The 14720-nt window shown below is 40.5% G+C and overlaps 1 protein-coding gene across 1 annotated transcript in view; it reads right to left on the bottom strand.

Annotated features, from left to right (window-relative positions):
* Positions 1-14720, bottom strand: part of COL3A1 (collagen type III alpha 1 chain) — a 67904-nt gene that overhangs the window by 1199 nt on the left and 51985 nt on the right. The window contains exons 33-50 of the mRNA XM_007069899.4: positions 14255-14308; positions 14096-14149; positions 13325-13378; positions 12720-12827; positions 12499-12552; positions 11916-11969; positions 10148-10309; positions 9903-10010; positions 8376-8483; positions 7828-7881; positions 7544-7651; positions 6591-6644; positions 6374-6481; positions 4954-5007; positions 4630-4737; positions 3674-3962; positions 1828-2015; positions 1433-1675 (exon numbers count right to left, since the gene is read on the bottom strand). Of these exons, the coding sequence (XP_007069961.2) occupies positions 1433-1675; positions 1828-2015; positions 3674-3962; positions 4630-4737; positions 4954-5007; positions 6374-6481; positions 6591-6644; positions 7544-7651; positions 7828-7881; positions 8376-8483; positions 9903-10010; positions 10148-10309; positions 11916-11969; positions 12499-12552; positions 12720-12827; positions 13325-13378; positions 14096-14149; positions 14255-14308 (1962 nt within the window). The remainder of the gene's footprint in view (positions 1-1432; positions 1676-1827; positions 2016-3673; positions 3963-4629; positions 4738-4953; positions 5008-6373; positions 6482-6590; positions 6645-7543; positions 7652-7827; positions 7882-8375; positions 8484-9902; positions 10011-10147; positions 10310-11915; positions 11970-12498; positions 12553-12719; positions 12828-13324; positions 13379-14095; positions 14150-14254; positions 14309-14720) is intronic.

Below are 14720 nucleotides of genomic sequence, written 5' to 3'. Positions count from 1 at the left end.
GATGTTCCATCCCCTGCACCATTGCATTTCCCTAATCATTATCTTCTTGGAAAGGCATAGGTTTAGAAGAACTCTTAATTAGTGTTCGAAGGCTGGGCTAGGTAGGGGGCAAGCATCAGATGGTTACAGCTCCCTGAACAGATCTCTGGCACACGCTCTAGGCTACACAGACACCATGTGTTTTTTTGCATGCATGCTCCAGCCTAGCACTGAGAAATGCTTCCCCCTCCTTGTGCAATGAGCACAAATGTGCTAGTGAGCACAGGAAAGGGAAACAGGAAAAAATAAGCTGCACTTCGCATTTGTCTCGTGCGTGCAAAAAAACAGCAGCAAGAGGTTGCAGTGTAAACCAGGCTCACACTACTTTAAGTTGCACTTTCTGTGATGTGCATGTGTATCTTTTGTGCCATTGAGACCTCAGATCACTGCAGCAGTGACCAGCAATTATGGACGCTGTTGTGCATTAGTTTCTGCTGTCTACACAGACTGCTATTATTCACATCAACTGGCATTCTTGAGCATAACTGCCATTCATCACTTGCTGTTACAACAGGCTTAGACTAGCTGCCTGCATGTTGCTATCAGATGGTTCCCTGCCTGTTTCTGGTACCTCCCAGCGCGGAGCATACTGCCAAAGAGTAGGGGGAGTTCCCTCAATTGTGGCTTTATCCTGGATGATGTCAGTCCTGCCTCAAGTGAACCCATCAGTGAGTAGACTTCATGGCATCAGTACCCTCCAGCTACATATGGTCATGGAACAGTGCTACCTGGAAACATAGGCCAAAGCACCTACCTCAAAGGGAGATGAAATTGTCTATCGGCTACCTCTGTCTTAGTGCATATCTTTTTCTCCCATGTGAATTTTTGCATAGTTGGGACAATCTAGCCCTTCATGTTCAATTCTTAGTTCAACAAACAACTCCATTTTGGATTGAATAGAATTAGGTTTGGGGTGGAATCAGAATTTCAGCGCCATGACTTGGATGAAAGGAGAAAGAAAAGGGGGCCTCTAAAAGAAGACCTCTGTAAAGCACAGTTTCAAATAGCATCTTACTCCACAAACAGAGCTGTTGATTTCAAAGCTGTTTTTAGCATGTAGCCTGTAGCAAGGGCCAGTGCAGAGGGCACGGTCCTGGGAAGTGGCATAATGCCTGCCAGTGCCTGTTCCTTGGTTGTGCTGGCAAAGGGTATGATATACCCGCAGTTGGCTCCACTTAAACCGGTGCACCAGCACGGATTCCACCTAGTCCCTGTCCGACCTCACTCAAGCTTCTGGAGTGTAGTGTCTGAGATATCTGAGCATCACAGCTGCAACTGTGTCCAGCCCTTGCAACGGGTGAGTGAGTCTTTGCTCTTTCCAGTGTCCCTGCATGGCTAGGATCCCATCTAGCCCTATATGTGGTGCTATCTTACAAAAATTCTGTGTACTTACAGTACAGCCATCTTCCAGAACGGCGTATGTGAATTTGCTGTTTCCTTCAGCCTTGAACTCGCTCTCAGTGGAACTCATCAGTTTCAGAGCTTTCTTAACATTTCCACTGGCCTGATCCATGTAAGCAATGCTGTTCTTGCAGTGATAAGTGATATTCTGAGAGGCACGGCTAGAGAGCAATCTAAGGAATGCCATCTGCACATCTGAAACATCTTCTGGAAGCTCTGGATCTCCATAGCTGAACTGTGGTACAACACACAAAACAGTCTTTTTTTTTTAACTGCTGATATATTTACTAGATTAAATTAATTCCATGGTATTACTTATCTGTGATGTGAATGAAATATAAGAATTGCTGCCTAGGCTATTAATTGAGAAGATCTAATATTTCTTACCTGGAAGCCACCATTCATAGACTCTCCAAACCAGATGTGTTTCTTTTCAGCTCCTGAACTGGTCCACCAGTTTTTACGTGGCACGCTGCTGGGATTAGCGTTGATGCATGTCTCACCAGTTTCCATATTACAGTATGCTTTTATTGCATCCATCTTGCAACCTTGGTTAGGATCAATCCAGTACTCTCCTAGAGGGACATAAAATAGCAGAAAATCAGGAGAGGAATTTGATTATTTTACCCATATGTTCTAAAGCTTATGTCTGTCTCAAATGCTTGCATTGAGTAAGAGGTATGGAAGTTTTAACTGAAGACAAGCCAGGAGAAGAATTAAGATGGCACAAAGAGACCATGTATGATCTCATTCAGATGCTCTAAGATGACTTGTCAGAGAAATTCTAGCTTTCTTTAAATTGTGTTACATATGGTCCGCAGCCAGCAAAGGACTTAAGCAGATATTTAACTTTAAACGTCTGAGAAGTCTTATTGAAGCCAATGGACCTACTTAAAAATCACACTTATACAAAGTTTCAGAGTAGCAGCTGTGTTAGTCTGTATCCGCAAAAAGAACAGGAGTACTTGTGGCACCTTAGAGACTAACAAATTTATTAGAGCATAAGCTTTCGTGGGCTACAGCTCACTTCATCGGATGCATAGAATGGAACATATAGTAAGAAGATTATATATACATACAGAGGTGTACTTATGCTCTAATAAATTTGTTAGTCTCTAAGATGCCACAGGTACTCCTGTTCTTTTTACTTATACTAAGTACTTTGTTCTATCAGGGCCCAAATCATTTGGGGGCAAACTTGTTATTGGCCTAAGACTCCACCGACGACAGTGGGGTTGCACTCTTTATATGCTGATGATGAATTTGATTTTAAAGTCAGCATTCAAATGTCAGTAGTTTCATTTCTCCACGAGTTTGTATTTAAGTTATTATAATGGAAGATATATTTACCATACTTTATACTCTTGGAATGGTATGCTGTAAGTCGATGACGACAATTATTTTTCAACAGATTTCTGCATTTTGAAGAATGCTTATTTTTGTGTGTTTGGATTTCATGGAAAACAGATCTTGATAAAGATTACAGCACCTCTAAAGCTTTTGATTAAGTGTAATCTTTTTGTAATTAGATTTTATGTTACTGCTTTTACACCATTTGTTACTTATTTGGTTCTCTAATGGACAATAAATTAGAAAATAAAGTTTTGATTCAATTTGATAAACCTATTACAAAACAACTTTTCAGATATAAAGAGAATCATTGCATGCAGGGTTCATATTTTGGTGTAAAACACCATGTTATATTATCAGGAAAGTATTAATAATAAATCTATTTCAATGAGGCTTTCCCACTTTCCCCGCTCCCACCCCCAAAATTCAATTAAAGTGCAGTTCTACTAAAAAAAAAAAAAAGAAAATTCTGACACCTGTAGAGGAGCAACAAAGTTTCATGGGTGAAACCAAGGGTATAATCTAAAGAAAATATGGTTGCACAGTTCTCACTCACGGCCTGATTTGCCCTGCTGTGACTTTGGGTCTGAGCAAATTCCACTGAAACCAATAGGAATCTTTCCAGTGATATCACTGTGCTTTGGATCAGGCCCTCAGTTACTAATGATGATGTACAAGAAAGAGAACCAAACTGGACTTTCAGATTTCAGCTTTACTTTGTGGTGCTGGCCGTTAGAAAACAGTCTTTTATTGACATATGAGAAGCCCAGCCATGACAATGCAACTGGTTCATATTCGTTTTTCAGAGTACAGTCACACTGCAAACAGAACAATTCAAGATCCAGGTGGTATTACCAATACTGAAAAAAAAAATCTAACATACCGCTGTTGAGTTCAGGATGGCAGAATTTCAGGTCTCTGCAGTTACGAGCTGGGTTCTTCCGGGAGCCATCAGGGCTAACGATGTTTTCAATTTGGTTGTTAATTGATTTCATTGAAGATAAGATGTCGTTCATATTGACCTTGTTTTCAGATGGCTGGTCTCCGTAGTAGTATGATGATGGTCCTTTTTCACCAGTTAAACCACCAATGCCATCACCTCCCCCACAGCATGGACCAGGAGCCCCAGGAGGTCCAGGGGGACCTGCGGGACCTGGGTGGCCAGGTGAACCCTAGGAAATAAAGAACATAATGTTGATTAAGGATTGCAGGCTCAGACCCAAGTCCATACAAGTACTATATGGACCATAAATATAAAGCTAAGGACAGTGCTAGTTACAGAAAAACCTTTATTGCTTTGTTTTCACTCAGCTCTACTGTTAGCCACTGTGGGACCAGTTTAGCCCATCCTCTTCCTAATTCAGTGTCAAATTGTGGGCCACCTTGTTCAAGTTGAGTTGTAGAGATGAAGAAGATGCTGGGAGCCCTTGTACTCATGCATGCAGAGCAGCCACAATATGGCTAAGGAACAAAGGCAATTAACTAAACTGAGAGTGCTAGCCTCCCCAGTTGGGGAAAGTAGGCTATAGTCCTGCCTCTACTTCACACTAGCCCGCAGAGTTGTCAAGGCTTTAAAGAGAAGAGGAGATTTTGCTCTCCCATATTAAATGGGAAATGTTGGTGCTTATCTGGGGCCTGAGCCAAAGCCTAATGAATTAAATGTCTCCATTGAATTCAGTGGACTTGGATCAAGCCCCTGGTGCTCAGTGGGTAGATACATTCTACATTAGCTGTCGTTCCAGCATGCACAGTGTTAGAAAGGTTCATCTTTTTAAAGATAGATCGATCAATAAAAAGGAGTTGTTCATTTAATGAAAGTTGTGCTTGCTGTCCACTTACCGCAGACCCACTTTCACCTCGATTACCACGGGGGCCTGGAGGACCTATGGGACCTGGGTAACCACTCGTACCATCCTTTCCGGGAGGACCAGCTGGGCCAGGGGGACCCTAGAACAATGACAAACACGGTTAAATATAAAAGATCGCATATGTTATTTATGCATTATTTCAAATATTAAAAAGTATTTTAAAGCATTTCATTCTTATGAATTATCATGTGCTTCCTGGTTCTTTAGCTCTTGCCATTTGACAGTTGCCATATTTTTAGTTCAAAGCATTTGTTCTAACACAGTTGGATTTGCTTAATCAGGAAGTGTTACTTACTCTCGCTCCCATAGCTCCTGGACTTCCATTTGCACCTTGTGGACCCAGAGGACCCTGTTAAAAGAAGATGGGTCATAAATATTCTCTAACCTACTGGATGCAGCAGGCATCTCTGTGATGTTTCTTGTGTAATCATTTTAATAGATAACTTTAAAGATTTTTTTTATGTAAAGCAAATAATTGAAAAAAGGTTTTTCAAGCTCAGACATGACAAATAAAACCTGGTCATTCTCTAAACAGAAAAGTATAAGGTCTCATCCAGTGCCCAATGGGAGTCTTCCCATTGACTTCTGTGGGCTCTGGCTAAAGCCCTAATTCTATTGGAATACACAAAACTATCACTGCAGCGCTGACTATGGTATTTGCAGGATTTCTTTTAAGGATTCTGCAAACATCAATTATTTTAAATAAATTAAGAGTAAATGACCATTTACTTATTGATGAATTGCCAAGGAATAAATAGGGCTAATAGCTTCCTATTGAAAAATGTAAGTTAATGGAATTCTGTCAAGATTTGACTCTGTCCATGAGAGTAGTGAGCCGCAGATCAGATGCCACAGTATGGTAAATTTTGGTTAATGGCTTTTTAATCATGGCCTCTACTCATTTAGATTTTACATGCAATGCCATTACAGTTGTGGCATTGCTATGACATTACATAACCCATTCGTTTTCAGAGAATTGCATGGGATTTGGTCTGTAGATTCTCTTTAGAGTCAGTGAAAGCTGTACCGTTAAAATTCCTTTAAATACAAATCTTCTTCATGCAGAATTATATGACTGTGAAGACAATTATGTATACCTAGGGTTGGATTATTTGTTGCTCTGTGCCTTGTGTAGTCATTAATAGCTAAACAAAATGAGTGCACAGTGCATGTAAAACACTAGAGTTCTGATCTGATAGCATTTCACACTCACATTGCCGGTGTAAATGACTACACAAGTTGCAGGGCAACAAAAAATTCAGTCTTCAGACTCTAAGGGTAGTAGATTTCAAAGCCAAATTAAGGATTTGGATATCCAGTTGCCATTAATTTCTAGCCAAAACTGGGCAGCCAAATCCCATAGGCATCTTTGAAAATCTCAAGAGAAAAACACTAGGATTCTGACAAAGTCACAGACCATAAATGTGAATATTATTTACCCTAAACAAAACCAGAAGCCGCATTCAAAGTGGTTTTCTCAAACCCAGTTTTGTGTCTTAGGAACCTAATGAATCCATTGAGATCTTTATTCATCCTTGTCCCCCCTTGGTGTAACATCGGGATCAAGACTACTGATTGCCTTTAATATTTAAAATACACAGATGCTTTAGTAAATTACATAACGCTGAATTCTTTTTCTCTGTTACCTGGCATTGAATCACTGTAATTGAAAGACGAATTATAGCCTTAGTATAAAATTTCAACATAATACTTACAGGGGGACCAGGGGAACCGGGGTTACCAGGAAATCCTCTATGACCCTTAATGCCATTGCTGCCACGCTCACCAGTTTCACCTTTGTCACCACGAGGACCTTGGGCACCCTTTAAAAATAGATTAGTAATAAAAATGGATATAAAAATAAGTAGGAGAAATTGTCAAAACCAGAAAATGGCAGAACTGATAGTCCAAGTGCTTTAAAGGGGGACTTACTGGAGCACCACGAGCACCAGAAGGACCAGCAGGGCCAACGGGACCAGAAGGACCCTAGGGACAAAAAAGGAATGAGAGATATTCATGATCAAATGCAATTGCCATACTCTTTTCTCTAGAGAGACAGTACGTGCAAATACTAGAGCTGGTCAGAAACTAGGGAGAAAGTCCACAAACTTAGTAACTGAGCTTAGCTTTCTGTTGATAAGTTTCTTATATTATTTGGTAACAAAGACTACAAAATCTACTTGATAGCCAGCTCCACTTAAACAATCCCTTTGATACATTAGACCAGGCCTCATGTGCAAGTGAATTTGGCTCCTGTAAGGAGGCACTTGGTGTCCTATAGGATTAGACCCAACATTTGGTGAGAGGTTGGGCTTTTCCAAAGTGTACAACTCCCTCAGCTATTATAATATTACTAGTGCTGTACAGGGATAGCATAGTTTGTAAAGAGAGACAGTCTGGTTGGCTTATTGACTATGTGGCATCAAAAAGTACTATATGGGTTTGAGCTTAAACTGTGCATAGCTACTTATGATTTAGGAAGGTCTACACTTATGGCAGCATGTAGAGTACACGGCATGCCAGGTATAAACAGAAGTGTAGACAGTGAGGCACTGCTTAAGTGAACAGAGTGCCCTAGACCCCTGATGCCTGGGGTATATTCCCTATATGGCTCTCTATTTGTCCAAGCAGTGCCTCTCTGTGTCTACACTGATATTTTTAGCAGTGTAGTATCTGCTGCTGGAACCTTTCCCCACCACAGTGAAAGACTTTCCCTGCTGCCTCTCCCCAGCCAGAGCCTTTCACTGCTGCAGACAGACAGACAGACACACACACAGTTTGACTCTTCCATACTCCTGTGCTCTCTGTTAGTGTATAAAACAGACTGCATCTGGTAAAACAATACAAAATGGACAGTAGGTGCTTTCTGTGGTGTTTGCACTTACCGGATGTCCTCTTTCACCTGTTTTTCCAGCTGGACCAACGTTCCCTGGGGGCCCAGGATGACCAGAGGCACCAGGTAAACCCGGGCCACCATTTTCACCACGATCACCCTGCAGAGACATTCACAACAGCCAGCATCAGAAACACATCTATTTATTACAACACAGTGCATATGTAACCAACACCTCACTGATGCCGTAGAGACAGCAGGTGCAGTACAGATCAGTACCTAGATACCTCAGGGATTGGCAATCTATACATGCCATAGATACTTAATGCCTCCTACCTTGGGTCCTGGGGATCCATCACGACCTGGCAAGCCATCTGATCCAGGGTTACCCTGAAAAACACGGAGAGGTAAAAGTTTAAATATTCGCAGCATTATGGCATAGCCAACATGTTTTAGACTTAATCAGGATAATGCTCCTCAAAAGAAGAAGAGAGACAGAAATGATTTAAATACAGCCCTCACAAAAAGGACCAGGTTGTAGGCAGCCCTTCTGCAGATTTTCAGGAAGACAGCATGCCAGGAGATTCATATTGCCCCCTTGTGTAGCCCTTATAAGGATCTGTCACAGCTGCAGCCCCTGCACTTGTAACAGTGAAGGGAGTGTTCCTTTGGTTGACACCAGTTAGGATAGAACCATGGTCTACAGAGAGGGTAGGCTGGACTAGGGGGAACTGGCTGCATCCTTTTAAATGAGAACGGTGTTGGGCCAGTTCCCCTATGCACCAGGCTTTTCAGGGAGGGATTCTAAATCAACTGTAGTTCCCCCTTAGACAGGCCTGTGTATAATTCACAGTCTAGCATGAAAATCTGAAATATCTGCTTACATCTCTGCCAGATTCTCCAGATGAGCCACTTAGACCAGGAGGACCTTGTAGACCTGGAGCGCCACGTTCTCCTGGGTTACCATTGCTGCCTGGTTTACCATCTTCACCCTGCATAGAAAAATGAAATGGGTTCATTACATATTGATTTTTTGTAATGTCATCAAATTATTCAGTTCTTGGTCTCTCTCTCTCTCTCTCCCTCCCCTCCCCTCCCCAATCAAGTGCAGCATCCTGTGCAAAAACACTGACCAGGAAGGAGTGGGTTAACTTCAGTAGAGCTACAATGGTGAATATCCAGTGCCACTCCACTGATTACTATGGAATAAATAAGAACAGAATCTGGCCCAACAGATGTGGGATGAACAGCTTCTGTGAGGGTTTGAAAGTGATGTTCTGTTTGTCTTATATTTTTTGAGCAAGGTACATAATGAAAATTTAGCAAATGAATAGCTGGTAATGAGTGACATTAACACCGATGAACTACTCATGAATTGCATGGGCCTTTCCATTGAATAATGAGTTAAAGAGAACAGAGAAGTGTGGTACAACTGGAGAAATGATGTGTCAGAATTCTGATGCATTTTATGAAGATTTACTAGTGAATTATTCTGTTTTTCAGTTGTGTGAGGATGTTCATATACTTTTAGATAATCCTCAGAACAATCCAAGAATATTAGTAGTAGAGACCAAAGACAACTCCAGATTAAAGTACGACTCAATACAGGGAAAGTTTAGTCTGGATAGTAACTTTATAGTTCGTGCCATTCTCTAACTACTGGAGCAAACCCAGAAGTCCCTACTTAATTTTCACTTAGCTTTGCCATCAGTCGGAATTTGCCTAAGTACAAACCAAGTAAGGACTTCAGGATTTGGCCTATTATCAAGAAATTTTGTCACATTCATTACATGTGGAATTCAGGATTGTCATTAAACTGTGTCTAATTCTGGGGGCCCACTCATTAGGAGAGATGTGGACAAATTGGTGAGAGTCCAGAAAAGAGTCACAAAAATCATAAAAGGTTTAGAAAACTTGACCTATGAAGAAAGGTTTAAAAAACCTGGAATCTTTAGTTTTGAGAAAAGAAGACTGAAGGGTGACCTCACAGCAGTCTTCAAATATGTTAAGGGCTGTTATAAAGAAGACTGTGATCAATGTTCTCTGTGTCCAGTGGAGGTAGGACAAAAAGTAATGGGCTTAATCTGTAGCAAGGGAGATGTAGGTTAGATATTAGGAAAAACTTTCTAACTATAAGGGTAGTTAAGCTCTGAAATAGGCTTCCAAGGATTACTGTGGAATCCGCATCACTGGGGTTTTTTAAGAACAAATTAGATAAACACTTGTCAGGGATGGTCTAGTTTCACTTGGTCCTGCCTCAGAACAGGGGGTTGGAGTTGAAAACATCTCAAGGTCTTCCAGCTCTACATTTCTGTAATTCTGTGAAAGGCTGAAACTCTACTAGATATCTACTGCATAATGTCAGCTGCATTATCTTTGAGGGTAAATTATGTCAATAAACCTCCATTTACCTTTGGGCCAGGCATGCCAGGAGCACCTGGTCTGCCAGCAAGGCCTGGCGGTCCCACAATACCACGTTGACCAACTATACCTGAGGGGCCTGGACTACCTGGTGGACCCTGTCAAAAATATTTTAAATAAATAAGTGTTAGGTACTCAGTTGAAACATGACTTTGAATCATTATCTTCTTTTGATGACATACTTATTAAATTCCTATTCACAGGTTTAATGAACACTGCAAAATAATTTACTTACCGTTTCTCCTCTTGAACCTGGTGAACCTTTTTCACCTGGTTGGCCAGGCTCACCTTTAGGACCAGCACCTCCAGGGCTACCAGACGGACCAGTGCTACCTGCCGGACCAGGACCACCATCCTTTCCAGGAGCTCCAACATTACCAGGTGGCCCTGGATTGCCCTATACATGAATTTTAAAGAGAGAAGACTCAGATACAATATCGGATATACTAGATGAGTCAACACTATATACTACTTCATCATGATCAATTTAACACAGACCATTTTCCATTAAAGTAAGTGGGAGCTGTGAGAGTTCAGCACCTATGCAAAATACATCACTTGTTTTGGTGTCTAAATGCAGACTTAGATGCCTAACTTTAGGCACCTACATTTGGAAAGGCTGGCCTGATTTTATATAAAAGCCTATCCCCTCACCTAAATCTAGATTTTTTTTCCTCTTGATATTTTAAGTCTTGGGTGGAAGTGGAACTGCATATTTTTATCCCAGGGCTCTGCCAGAGGGACTCCTACGTATTGATGGTACTGGTTGATTTCTGGAATCTCCCACCCAGAACAGATTCTAGTACTCTCGCTGTCACTGTATCATAGCCCTGGTATGGAGTGCCTGGTATCAAAGAGATGGAACATGTATGCAATGAAATCTTTTCAATAAAAGGTCAGATCCAAAACCCACTGAAGCCAATGGAAATACTTCTGTGGACTTCACAGGACTTTAGATAAGGCCAAAAAATGTGAACTTTATTATCCAGTATTTACTGGGGGTAGATTATATATACATATTCTTCTCATGGTCGTGATTTTCTAACTGTGAAGCAGAACTTTGATTTGGGACTGTCTGTGACTATGGAATATTGAAAAGACATAAGAATCTGTTAAGAAAAATCTCACGGTGTGACAGGAAGCAGGAACTTTTCTTATGTCATTTCTCACTTAAGACTGTATGGTAACTGTGGGTAAATGCTAATCTTTAATGGAATTTAGTTGATTTATCCAACTTTGCCACGTCCATTTTTCAGTTTGTTTAAAAAAAAAGAATCCAAAGTCATAGTCTAGTATTTATGGTGTAAGAAGGTGCATATGGCGTGAACAAGTGTAATATAGAATAGCTTTTCTTGGGACAGAGATGGTCTATAAAAATTTGGGAAAGTGTAATATGCAGGAAATAGTGATTATAATGGGATAGTGTAGATTTTCAGTTATCTGATCTTCATATTGTGGGTCACCTCCATAAGGGAATGATGCTCCTATGGACCATCTTCTTTCCAAATACCCCTCCCTCTAACTGCTTGGTTCTAAAATTGTTTCATTCTGCAGGCAGCCAAAAAGAGCCCAAACGATCAACTGTGATCTATGGAACACAATTTAAAATCACTGATAGAAAGAAAGGAGGATTTGGGTGAGAAGAAAACACTACAAGTCAAGATCCTAAATTGTACATTTCTTGCATCATAAAGAGCAAGAGAGAGAATAGGACATTTATGACCACCATAAACAGATAGATAAATAAATAATCCAAATTCTACTGGAGGTAATGGAGAGACCTCACTGAGTTCAGTAGGCTTTGGAGGAGCAAGCACAATGATTATCAGGACAATAAATGAAAGAATTGCCATCCAAAGCAAAGTGAGATGGGGATAAGCCCATTTTTGTGAAGTTAAGACAAAGAAGAAAATTTACTTTCAGTATACTTGTGTATTATTTATGCCAATGTACTGTAATAGTGATATGAGTTAGATATAACAGCAAGGTAAGTATACACTTACATTATTACCAGGAGGACCAGGAAGGCCTCTAGCACCTGGGAAACCAGATGAACCCTGAAATGCATAAGTAAGCGTAGTAGTCAATTTTAAAACATTGGCAACAAAACAGGAAAGAAAAAGGATGAGGGAATATCAGAAGTTTGATTGGTACCTGAGTTTTCTAACACAATACATCTCTGCTGTGGTTTCAAAATCATGGCAAAGGTGTTAGGCAAAGAACAGAGCAAGGCTGGGTGATATTTAGCCATTTTGTACAAGAGCTGAATAAATTTCCATGATAACTAAACATACAGTCCCAATGTTAACTTTTGACGCTGGAAGATCTCAGCTATATCTCAGGGTCTAAGAAAAATTGCCAAGGTGGTCTTTCAGATCAAAATCGCAGGTGACCTGGAGTAGGCCATAGATGGTTTGGCTTAGTTACTCCAGCCTACTCCTGTGCAGGAGAAGTTTGTTACGCCAAAGCCAGTCCAAGACCACCAATGCACTGTGCTTGCTGCAGATCGTGCTGGAGTTGTTGCCCCAGTAATAATCAGCAGTGTTGTCTATCAGCGATAGACTGACAGAAAAGGTTAACACTCACAGGGCTGCCTGGAGCACCACGCTCTCCTTTTGCTCCTTGGGAACCAGCTGGACCCTACAGTGAATGAAAAGAACGTTGTAATCTGATATGAAAAACCGTCAACAACAGATAAGATTCTAAGATGTGTCAATGCATTATGCATTTTCAACAGCTCAAACTAATATCACAACTGAAAGAAATTTGAAGTTGAATTTGGGTAACAATGAATACTTAATACTTACTGGTGCACCAGGGCCTCCTTGAGGACCTGCAGCTCCTGCGGGACCAGGCTCACCTCTTTCACCACCAGGGCCTCTCTCTCCTTTTCCACCAGGTTCCCCATTTTGTCCCTGTATTCAAATAAATTCTTATAAATTCTGTTTTGTTAAAAGGGCTATGAGACGGAAGGTAGTTGAGTTTCCTTGGATGTATCCACTTGTTAACTAAGAATACATGGCTATAAGTTATAAATCCATTGAAGGCAATGGATAATATAAATCCAATGTGAGATCAGAACCAAGACCCAGATACTCTTGTCTAAGGAGCTGACACACAATTTAGAAACTCAGCTCTGGTTGCAGACTGTATTGATAGGTGTCTCTTGCTCTAAATCTCACTAAAGAGAATTTGATAGGGAAGAGGATGGGAATCTTGAAGTATGGCTGAGTAAGTAAACAAAGGGAAATAATTAAAATACATATTAAATATAGAAGTGGAATATAGAGTTATAGTTTGCCATGCTGTGCTTGGTAAATCATTCTAAGATGGACACGAATATGGTCAGTTATTACTAACATGAATTAAAAATAAAAATTGAGTATCCAGCTTGTTTGGTATTTATACTCACGGGGGCTCCAGGGAAGCCAGCAGGCCCAGGGGGGCCCTGTTCACCTCGATCACCCTGCAGAAAAGAAACATATGCTAGATGTAAGAATGAGAAAAATATTCTTCACACCTCATGTGTGAGAACTCTTTGGTGAACATGGTTCATGTTACTCTATCATGCCCCTACTTGAAATAAATTTTAAATGTGGTTACTGAACTTTATACTTTCAAACTGTTTAATTATGTCACTCTAGATAATTATCAGCCTTGTGCCAAATCCTGTTCTCAGTTACGTCCGTGTAAGTCCTCAGTGGAGTTATTCCAGTTTCACCCTGGTGTAACTGAGATCAAAATTTGGCCCATTTTATCAATATGAAAAGGAACACCATGAAATAAGTGAATTTTGAAAAGTTTACTTAATTATTAAAATAGAAAACATACAAAATTAGACCATTAAACAAACTAATAGTTCAAAACTTTTAGGATTTCATTTTTATTTATTTATTTAGTGATATTTTCAACCAGAGATGAAAATACCAAGAAACTGTGCATCTCAGATTTTCTCCCACTTCTCTGGTATCTTTCATAGCTTTAACAATAAGTAGTCTGATTTTCAGAAGTTCTGAGCCAGAACAAATCTCACTGAAGTCAGTAGGAGATGCAGGTGCTCAGCACCTTTTGAAATCAGGCCCCATCTGTTCTTGAAGACATCACTTAACTGTAGAGCTGAATCTCACCCAGGTAATAGAATCTACAGTAGAGTTATGACTGAACAAAAAGGACGATCACTTACAGGACCACCACGGGCACCTGTAGGACCAGGGGGTCCGGCTGAACCAGGTTCTCCCTGAAAGAATGGAAAGATGTTTGTTTAAGAATTATTCCTCCATCTAAGGAGGAAATCTCATACATATATACACAACCCTCATTTCAACACAAGGTTGTAAACTACCTTATCTCCATGTGGGCCAGCTGGACCTGGGGGCCCAATGGGACCTGCAGATCCCTACAAAATTAGAAAATAATGTATTTAGTACAGGAGTATTATTTTCATGTATTGTGATCAATAAAACTTGCATCTCACGCTCAGTATATATATGGCTTTTTAGTTATTTTAATAGCACACAATCTACTTCTTTGTTACATTGACACTTCGATGGATTGCGTAGACATCTTGACTTTGTTTTCCCAATGTTCATTGAAGTCAATGGGAGTAATGCCATTGGTATTTACTGGAATTTATCCATTCACCTAGCTTTACCTCCAGACAATTTACCAAATTTCTCATGATTCCATAATACCTGATCCATTTTTATCCTCTATTATTGGCAGAGGGCTAGGTCCTACACCACTGAAGTCAGTGGGAGGTTAGAAACTTAGTTCAGTGGGCATATGATGAGGCACAGAGTAAGGAAGAA

Source organism: Chelonia mydas, chromosome 11, assembly GCF_015237465.2.
Source record: "Chelonia mydas isolate rCheMyd1 chromosome 11, rCheMyd1.pri.v2, whole genome shotgun sequence".
NCBI lineage: Eukaryota > Metazoa > Chordata > Testudines > Cheloniidae > Chelonia > Chelonia mydas.
The sequence above is the reverse complement of the archived record's forward strand: the minus strand, read 5'-3'. Positions and strand labels throughout refer to the sequence as shown.